This window comes from Carassius gibelio, chromosome B24 (assembly GCF_023724105.1).
Source record: "Carassius gibelio isolate Cgi1373 ecotype wild population from Czech Republic chromosome B24, carGib1.2-hapl.c, whole genome shotgun sequence".
Lineage (NCBI taxonomy): Eukaryota > Metazoa > Chordata > Actinopteri > Cypriniformes > Cyprinidae > Carassius > Carassius gibelio.
The window spans coordinates 10,103,602-10,113,406 of record NC_068419.1 but is presented as its reverse complement, the minus strand read 5'-3'; the positions used below and the strand labels follow the sequence as shown (position 1 = coordinate 10,113,406).

The following is a 9,805-nucleotide window of genomic DNA, read 5'->3' as shown; positions in this document are numbered from 1 at the left end:
TGAACCGTGAACCGTCTCCTTCAAAAGCGTCCAGACAATGATAAATGCATTTGGAGTTAACTATATAAAAAATATAAAATTAATATGAACAAAATAACATGAATATAAAAATCTATAAAACATTGACACTCTAAAACTAGCCATCTATTTATTTATATTATATATACTATTTGTTATTTTTATTTATCTATTATAAAAAATAAAAATAAAAAATAAACTTGCTACACGTAAGACTAACATGGTGAATGTCACAGCATTTACAGTAGACTACATATTGTTGGTCATTTATTGGTTTGATGTAAATCAATTGAAGATTTGAATGATACAGTTACAAATAAAATGTTCTGGAAATTAATGTATTGACTTGATTGTATGATTTATTAACAAAATCAAACGCAAAAGCAAACCAAAGTTGGTTTTAATGCATAAGCTAATTTCAAACCATCAAGATTTATATATGAATTTTATTCTTTGTTATTGTAAATGCAAATTATACTTAAATTCCAATTAGCCTATAGTGGATTTCCTGGCTATAACATACTGAAACTAAGACACATGATATTAAAATAAAGACCCTTATTTATTAAACGTTAAGCGAAAATAACATATTAGCCTAAATAGCTTTTTAGAGAATGTACTGGATCGTTTTGGAGCTTGTAATATGCTAAGGGTATATGTGATGACGTAAAGAACCACCGAATCATTTTTGAACCGCTTCACTTAAATGAACCGTTCAAAAGAACCGATTCAACGAACTCGGGAGGCGGGAACTCTCGTTGTCAATCTTATAGCAGGTGTGACCATTTAGGTGCCTGATTGAAATGCATGTTTTAAGCATAGACTTTTTATGGTTTTTAGACACTGTTTTAAACATTTAGTTTTTTTAAAACACTGTTTTTACATTAAGTGTTCATTTTGCTGTCGTGTTTATGTCTGCAGCTGACATAGGTTATATTTTACATCCGTATTTTAGGTTAGGACTTCAATCAAGGGCTAAGTCAAACGGGGTCCTAATTTGGGTTCTCAAGTTTAGTAAATAACACAGTTAGCAAGCAGAGCTGAAACGAATTAAAATTGAACACTGAAGGCGTTTGAGTTTAAATAAATCATGGATGAAAGTGAACTAGAGAGGTATGACATTTCTTATAATACTGTTTTGTTTTTGTTTACAACAGATTTAGTGGGCTAGTTTATGCGGTTATGTTTAATGTGTGACCCGGCTGAGTGCAACTGTTTAACGGCCATGTGTAATGTATTAGTAATATTTGGTCAGATATCATACTACATGTAGCAATCATCTCCGATATCTTACAAGGAAGGAATTATTCGTGTATATAAAAAGCAACTATGTGTTTGTGACATTACCTGTTCTGTTCCATGGTGCAACTGCCTTACAGATCATACTGTTAATACAATTAAGCATTAACGTTATAGAAATAATAAATACTGTCCCTGCAGTCACGAAAGAAAATTAAACAATAAGTGTTTCGGGCCCGTAGGTTATAGCAATAGTTGCCAGTTTCTCATGAAAATATTATTTCCTCCAACAGGAAAGCAGTGGAGGAGCTCCTTAAAGAAACTAGCAGAGCAAAAATCCGTGCTGAGACAATGGGTGCTACTGGATGGTAAGTGTAGTTAATTTATGTGCTGTCCTTACAGTTTACAATTTAGAAGGCTTTATATCTTATAAATGAATACTTTTCAGAATTCACTTATGTATCTTGAATCTAAAACTGATTAAATGGCATTAAATTGTTTTCTAGGATGAAATGTCCCCTGGGAAGCACAAACAAGCGCTTTCTGCTAAACACTCTTCGTTCCACTGCTGTGACGAATCAGCCTACAAATCAGGACGCTCCGGAGAGGGGAAGAGATGAACATAGGTACAAAAGAGCTTGTGAAAAACATCGCAACACGGACTGTGAAAAGTGCAATCACAAAAAAGACTATTCACACAGAAGATACCACTCTGACTCTCATTCACACACATCCAAATACCGCTCTTCCTCACGCAATCATTCACCATCCCGAAGAAGACACTCCCCTCACCTCTCCCGGAAGTCAAAAAGGACTCGATCTCGCTCACCAGAGCGGGACAGTTCCCCAGATGTCAAAAAATACACTGACAGAGGGGGGAAATGATGTAACACTCTCTAGTAGCTTTTTTTTGTTTTGAACACACAGGAGATCGCTACATGTCCTATGAATGCCTACAACAATATGAAGGCATTCTGCAAATGTCAATTTGCATTATTTTGCTGAACAATAATATTAAAATAGCATTTTTAAAACAGCCTAAAGATTGAAATTGATTGAGAAAGGCTGTTAATATAATTTCAGAACTATTTTAATAGGTCAGTGTGTACCCTTGTTTCCTTGATTTTTGTATTGTTTGTATAAACATGTATACTTTGTGCGTGTGTACACACTAAGTAATGTGTTATATTGTAACTTAATGTAAATTAAAACTTAACCAGCAATAAACATGATGTTCATAGCTACAGTTGTAATTACTTATCAGCAATAATTAGCATATTCTCAATAACTGTCTTTGGTTTAAAAAAACGTTTAGAAATGAACGTTTGTGCAATAAACGCGAGTGTTTGACGGCGACGTTTCTGTCATCCATCCATTCTTTCTTTCTTTCATTCATTCATTCATTCAGTGCGTGGTGCCAGAATGAATTATTGCGCCTGAGAGTTTCCTAAACGGGCGACTTAAACTTCATTTTAAATATCATTATCATTCCTTTGCGGCGGTTAGACATGTTTGCCCAAGCTTTGCTGTCGCCACTAAGCAAGCATGTTTCATCGCCATTCATCCTCTTATTTCTTATCAAAGAGTCTGCAGTAAGCTAAAGGCTCAGTTTCCTTGATCCGCCTGGTTGCTTGCACCTCACCACGTGATATTTAAACGTTAGGCTAACCAAAACTGCATTTTCCTTCAGTTTCATAGACGAAGCATCTTGTGGGTGTATGCTTGATGACATAACGCAATTGTAGCATTATGATTTACCTGAACTCCCATTATCGAGTCGCACTTGGACATTTATAGCTACACATTACTCCTACTCAAACATATAAGTGGTTTCAGAACGCGTTTGCGTGTCTCCTAACTGGTTTATTGCGTTTTATCTGAAGTCTCAAAACGCATTTTAATTGCTAGCCGATTTTATGTACCAGTGCCTTAAGTTGTGTATTTCCTCTCTGGCATGGCAAAGCTACATTACATATCACTTTACACCATTATCCCTCTCATAACCTTCCATGGATATGATTCCAAATAGCGTCGTCTCACTCACGCTTCATAAAACCTTTTGTACTCTTTCAACATTGTGAAAATAGTCACGGATAACGGTTTCCTTCCCTTTTCAAACGAGGTCATATATAAACACCATTAAGCGCCGTTACAAGGCTTGATTGGCGAGGAATGGATTTGGCTGAACTTTATGACATGTATGAGAGCCCCATTAAGATAGGAGAGAAAGTGCCATTATAGTTATTTGAAGAGGTCTATGCAAACACGGCACTATGCCATATTCTTGAAATTTGCTTGAATATAATCAAAGATTGTGTTTTTATTTTGAAATATATATATATATAAAAAGTCATGCATTATGTATTTACTTGTCACTTTTTGAAGTCTTGACAAATGCAAGGTTGTAGTAAAGAATAATGATTTAAATGTAATTTGTCTTAAATAACCATTTGTTTATCTATTCATTCATGTATGCATGCGTGCAAACGAATGGAAAGGGTGCTCGGATGAAGTTCTGGAAAAAATTATTGGTCAAAGAATAAAATTTCCGATGCCAACACTTTTTATAAACGTGTTAAGTAAAAAAGTCTACTTGGGGGATAAATCCAAAACAGAGAGATTTTGGCTCATTTTATTTCAGTCTTTTTAAAATAAAGAAAAATTGGAGATACGATATAAAAAAACTTAGATCTTATATAGAAGATTCGTTTTTTTAGATAATGATTTGTTTTGTTGTTGTTGTTGTTGCTTCAACATAGGAGACTTGGGAAGTTGCCCTAATCGAATAACACCTTTTGCTGCCCATTTCTCCCTTGTTCTGTCCCCTCTCCAAACATCGGACTGACTGGCGCGCTCACGTTGCAGCACACATCTCAAACTAATTGAGTTCTGTTTCACTCTCAATGTTAATTCGTTTACACCGAACAGCTCGTTTTTATTTATCCACGAGGACGTTAGTTTAATGGACCGTGGACAGGTGTGCTTAATGGCAGGTAAGCTTGGTTAAAGCAAAAGACGGACAACATGTTGAGAGGTGTGCGTAATGATTGCCCTTGTCACCAGTGTCCATAGATTTTATGTAACAAGGACTTAATGGTGCCTCTTAATGTGGAGCCTACCTTTAGAGCACGTGCTCTTTTTACGAGAAAAAAAGGAAAGTTTAATAGGTAAACTCCATTTTACACTTAGTATTTGGCTTCAGATGGACTTTTAGCCCCCCCCCCCCCCCCCCCCCCCCCCCGCCCAACCACTTCGCAACCAAACAATATACATTTATATTTATTTATTTACTATTTTCCCAAATAACATTTTAATAATCTTAAGACATTATCCCCCTAAATGACTTTTTATGCAATAGAAAGTTTCCATGTACTTTAAATTATAGGCTATTTGTGCAATTACTTATTTGTGCAATTACTTAACTACTCATATTTTGTTTTTGCTTAAACAATTAAAGCTCAAGTAGGTCTCTATTATTTTGCCTTTGATAAGTGAGAATCGATCCGGTCTCTTTTCTATCGGAAGTTGCTAAAAATAATTTGAGCAATTTAGAATGTTTTATCAAAAAAAATGTTATGCTGCATTTTGAAGTCCCTCTTTTATACCCGATCAGTGTTCAGTCTTCAGCGGCAGTCTTTTGTGCGGAGATCAGAGATACAGATTCCCCAATTCACCTGTCTTTGCAGTAAATCGAACAACTGCAGGTGTAGCACATATTGTCACAGTCAAACAGAAAGTGTTTGCCAAGGGCATTGATTTAAGCATGGTCAGTTTTGTTCAATTATTGTCAAACCGCGGGGCAGTCGAAAGGAAACACGTACAGAATTTACTGCCAGTTGACAGCTTTGTGTAAACAGTGAAACCAATGGTGCAGCAGGGTCACATGTTCACGGTGGCACACCTATGAGGCCCTCGATCGGCGCCAGACGCTCAGACTGCAGGTAGAGCAGAGGTCCTGATCAGGGGCAGGGCGCTGGCTCGTGTGCTCGTGTACAGCACGGTTTCCCCGGTCTGTGGCAATCATGAATCGGGAAGAGCACTATTACTCTCCTAACCAATTGTACAAGGATTCTTGCGCCTTCCAGAGACATCCCAACGAAGACTACAGCCAAAACCCTCCACCGTGTCTGTATATGAGTAGACAGACTCAGTCCGTCTACGCCTCACCGTCCCTGGGCAGCCAGGACCAGCCAAATCTCGCCGACATTACTTCTTATAACATGTCGACCCGGGATGATCCGGCAGGGCCTCATCTTCACCTTCCCCAGACTCCGCAGACATCTCTACAGACGCTCGGCGGTTACGGAGACTCTCTTGACCTGTGCGGGGATCGGAGCAGATACCATCTGCCTTTCCCGTGGATGAAGTCTACGAAATCTCACTCACACGCCTGGAAAGGACACTGGACAGGTAACTCTTCGGCCATTAATTTTTAGGTTCACCAATTAAGTTTTGACAAAATAAAAGCAGGCCCTAATGTCAAATTCTTGCTTGTGAGCACCAAAGTGCTTAAAAGAGTCATTGTGTTACAAAATTCCATTTGAAAGTAGATTATTGTGTTTTTAATTAGCCTAACCCAATTAGTTAAAAATAACTGTTTTCGTAGATTCCAAATACATCCATCGTTGTTTCAGAAGAATAAAATGATATGACCAGGGTTCTGCCAATGGGCCGAGTTTACCAAAGGCATCGTAGGTTTTTACATTTAAATGCTGAAACGCGGCCCTGAAAAATGTGTTAGTGTCGTGAAAAAATCGTTCCAGCAGTCACAATTAAGTAATCTACACATTCCATTTTATTGAGTGGTTTTTCAGTGAGTGGTCCACACGCAAATTACTACTTTTTTTGTCTTTTAAAATCGCCCATAAGAAGAAAACAATACGAAGGTTAGTTGTTTTGTTTTGTTTCTTTACTTTTGTTTAATAGTCTAGAAATTCTATACAGCATACTGATTAATTTTAATTGCCTGATTATTTTTAAATAATATTTTTAAATAATTTCGAGGAAAATGTTAATAGTTATATTTACTGTAAAATGTTACAATTAGTCTATTCATTTTTGTAATATAAAAAAATCGTTAAATAAAATAAAAAAAACATAACATTATAGAAAGAATTCCCTATATAATATACACATACAATTTGCCGTATGTATATAATTATTAAAAGAGCCTATAATTGTTATTTTGGGATTAAACTAATCCCCTAATAACATAAATATTACTTGACCACTGCAAGTTATCCTTTTTATGAAACAGTTTTACAGTGAAAGTGAATTTGATATAGATTTCTTTTACTTTTTTAGAAATGCAGTTTTAAAGACTAATTTTAATCCTTTAATTAGTCTATTTTTTTATTCGAAAACGAAAAAGAAGGGATTATTTTTGAAAGTGATTAAAGTCTATAGCCTATTGACGGAGCTAAACTGCTTATGAAGGCGACGCTAGCTTACTCGCAAACATATTGAAATAAAAAGAAAGCAGCCTAATTCGAATTAAATGCGGATTATTTTCAGCCTGAAACATCTGGTTTAAGGTATTCCTAATTTTTACATGAACTAGTGAATTCAGTAAGAAGGTTTTGACCTTTGAGTTGACGCCCGAGACTCGTGAGTTTTATTTTAGGCTATATAACGCCCTGATCAAACGTTCAGATAACTTTCAAACTGTAATATTCTCAGAAGCAGATGGTGTGTTTGTGTCAAAAACACGACCTTACTAAAATTTCTCTCGTTAATTTGTTTTAGGTCCTTACATGGTGGAGGCTGAGGAGAACAAGCGCACGCGGACGGCGTACACCAGAGCGCAGCTGCTCGAGCTCGAGAAAGAGTTTCTCTTCAACAAGTACATCTCACGCCCGCGCCGCGTGGAGCTCGCGCTCACCCTCAGCCTCACCGAGAGACACATCAAGATCTGGTTCCAGAACCGACGCATGAAGTGGAAAAAGGAGGAGGACAAGAGGAGAGCCAGAGGAGTGGACCCCGAGCAGGATTCCTCCATCACGTCCGGAGACCTGAAGGAGGAGTCGTGTGTCGCTCCGGGAACGGGACCCCCGTCACCCCTGCACTCTCACCTACCACCAGTCCCACAAGACTCATCAAACAAACACTGACCAAAAGAGACATGTGTCATCAACACAGCCTGCCATCGACGAGTGGAAATTCGCCGGACAAGAGTTCGTCCAATCCTGTAAATCTGTACCGTAGCCTACACTAAAAGATTGACAGTAGGGGGCGATCTCAGCTTTGTGAGAAACGAAGCTCCTCTGGAGTCAGTTTCTTGGGAGGTGCTTTTCTGTAATAGAAATCCATGACGTCATCAAATCTTAATGAGCAAAATTTTATTGGACATTATTATAATTGTATTCGTATTTATAGATAGACAATGAAAAGTCAAATACAAGTGGATATTCTCTCTTATCATGAATTTCTTTCAATAACATTCATACTATTTATGTAGGCTAGCTACTGCTAAACAAATTAAAAGCATGTGTGCAGTCATGTCATTTGTTTTAATTTGGTGCAAAAAAGTAGCCTAAAACAAATCAACCAATAAAATAATGCATATTAATAATAATATAAATAATAATAATATATTTGTTTATTTATTTATTATAATTATTATTATAATTATAATAATAATAATTATTATTATTATTATTATAGATTCAGTTTCAGAGGATTCGGAGAGCAAGTCATTTTCCCATCACGTTTGCAAAATGATAAAAATAGAACGTGCCTTTAATGTTTTCTGAAACGTTCACATAACCAAGTAAAACTTTTTCAAACATTTAAAAACCTGGAAGTTTAGAATGTTCAGAAGACATTCGAAAATAACGTTTCATATCTTAACGGGTTAACATTTTTTGAACAAATGTTAGGCTGCATATAAATCAATTATGCTAGGCCTTCTTCTTTTTTGGGTTAAGCCTATTTCTTTTTTTTTTAAAGAAATATGCCTATACAATCAAGTAGAGAGATGCAGTATAAATTTTTGAAACGGTAACTTGTTTACTTGTTGGTTTGGGTTTGAATGTCAGATAAGACAATATTGCGTAACCTGAGGCTACAGATTTTTTTAACCTCTTCGATCGCGCGCTCTCGTTCCGGTCCACGGTCATTCTTCAAGCGTTCAGACAGCTGGCGAACAATATCTGCTTTGTTGTTGAGTCGGGCACAGATGACAAAAGGGAAGCCAAAGCGCTCCTTGTACTCCGAATTTAGTCGGTACATTTGCAGACCCTCCGCGGAGTCCAGTGTGTTCATTCCGGCTTGACTCTGCTCCTCTTGAGACTCGCGTGTTAGAGTCCCGCTCTGGAGGTCCCGGCCCGCCAAATCAGGGTGACACCGCAAGATGCCCTCTTTACCTGAACGCATTCAAAGTACTTAACCAGTAAATAAACTTGTGTGTTTAAAACATTAGGAAACCTGATTTTGGTAAATAGCCAAAGCAGAAGAAATCACCTGAGTCTGGTAGACTGTCAATGAATTCCGTCACGTGAGCCTCGAGGTCTGCTAGATCTTTGAATGGCCGGTGGGACCATATCGCAGCCGAAATGAGGGGGCATTTCTCAACCACATTACCGAATAGTTTCACAAAATCCTCGTATGTTAAAGCATTTACAACGTTTATCTCCATGGCTCAGTCGCGTGTCCTCTACAAACTAGGGAAATGGCAAAAACCAATATTGGACGAGGTCAACGTCCGTAGGGGCAACTAGCCTACTGTACGACGGTTTCCATTTAAATATCAGTAGTTGTCTCACTGTGACGCAGTAAGGAGGATGAATATCCTCATCACACAACACAGGTGTGATTGGGGTTTATATATCCTATTTAAAAGTATTCCATGGTCTGTCTGAATACTGGATTCTGATTGTCTGGTAGGTATGCAGTAAATCCATTTGATGCACATGTTTAATTGATCGCTGCTTTAATTGATGCACACATGTAGCGAAGTTTGTGACAATATTAATACAAAAATTCCAGCGTTTTGCAAATAAACATAATTTGCTTTGCAAAGGAAAAACTCGACTTTCAAACAAACGCAAAGTGATTTGCAAATACAAAACTCTATTTTGAGAGAAAATGCAGAGGTATGGACACATATAGGATATGCGTTGTGTGTTATAACTGTGAGACTCATTTGCCTTTTTATAAGGAAACTTGGCTGGACTTTCTAACAAATGTGTGAAGCCAGATTTTTTTCACAAATGCAATTGAGCACAAGCAGCAGATGTCGCTGTCGGTCACTTCACACTAGTCTGCCGAGACCCGAAACACCCTTTTCAGACCAACATGAGTGGAGAAGTGAGTTTGTCTTACTATATCTATAATTAACCATAGAGATGTTTTAACAAAGCAACCCTACAATGTCAGTGACATTCACAATAAGTGCTGTAAAGTTGTTAACATGACTGATTCATTCAAAAATCAGTAGTGACATGACTAAACATTTAACTAGGCAGTCTTTCCCTATTAAAACTGATCCAGTCTCCATACCTCTTATATATAATAGGCTATATAAGCTACATATGTTGATACAATTGTT

At 37.3% G+C, this 9,805-nt stretch overlaps 3 protein-coding genes across 3 annotated transcripts; 2 read left to right on the top strand and 1 right to left on the bottom strand.

Annotated features, from left to right (window-relative positions):
- The first annotated feature begins 965 nt into the window (after positions 1-965).
- si:ch211-140b10.6 (protein POLR1D-like) lies at positions 966-2,497 on the top strand. The gene is made up of 3 exons (XM_052596208.1): positions 966-1,131; positions 1,551-1,625; positions 1,764-2,497. Exons 1-3 carry the CDS (start codon positions 1,109-1,111, stop codon positions 2,140-2,142), a joined length of 477 nt encoding a protein of 158 aa, XP_052452168.1. The 5' UTR covers positions 966-1,108; the 3' UTR covers positions 2,143-2,497.
- Positions 2,498-5,136: 2,639 nt separating this feature from the next.
- pdx1 (pancreatic and duodenal homeobox 1) lies at positions 5,137-7,756 on the top strand. Its single transcript, XM_052595490.1, has 2 exons — positions 5,137-5,667; positions 7,003-7,756. Exons 1-2 carry the CDS (start codon positions 5,280-5,282, stop codon positions 7,365-7,367), a joined length of 753 nt encoding a protein of 250 aa, XP_052451450.1. The 5' UTR covers positions 5,137-5,279; the 3' UTR covers positions 7,368-7,756.
- urad (ureidoimidazoline (2-oxo-4-hydroxy-4-carboxy-5-) decarboxylase) lies at positions 7,576-9,111 on the bottom strand. Its single transcript, XM_052595491.1, has 2 exons — positions 8,719-9,111; positions 7,576-8,621 (listed from the first exon to the last, which is right to left on the bottom strand). Exons 1-2 carry the CDS (start codon positions 8,891-8,893, stop codon positions 8,266-8,268), a joined length of 531 nt encoding a protein of 176 aa, XP_052451451.1. The 5' UTR covers positions 8,894-9,111; the 3' UTR covers positions 7,576-8,265.
- Positions 9,112-9,805: the final 694 nt, after the last annotated feature.

Coding starts and splice junctions, on each gene's coding strand:
- pdx1 (XM_052595490.1), top strand. CDS start 5,280: ATGAATCGGGAAGAGCACTATTACTCTCCTAACCAATTGTACAAGGAT. Junction 5,668..7,002: donor CTGGAAAGGACACTGGACAG/GTAACTCTTCGG, acceptor AATTTGTTTTAG/GTCCTTACATGGTGGAGGCT.
- urad (XM_052595491.1), bottom strand. CDS start 8,893: ATGGAGATAAACGTTGTAAATGCTTTAACATACGAGGATTTTGTGAAA. Junction 8,622..8,718: donor TGACAGTCTACCAGACTCAG/GTGATTTCTTCT, acceptor GAATGCGTTCAG/GTAAAGAGGGCATCTTGCGG.
- si:ch211-140b10.6 (XM_052596208.1), top strand. CDS start 1,109: ATGGATGAAAGTGAACTAGAGAG. Junction 1,132..1,550: donor GATGAAAGTGAACTAGAGAG/GTATGACATTTC, acceptor TTCCTCCAACAG/GAAAGCAGTGGAGGAGCTCC. Junction 1,626..1,763: donor ACAATGGGTGCTACTGGATG/GTAAGTGTAGTT, acceptor ATTGTTTTCTAG/GATGAAATGTCCCCTGGGAA.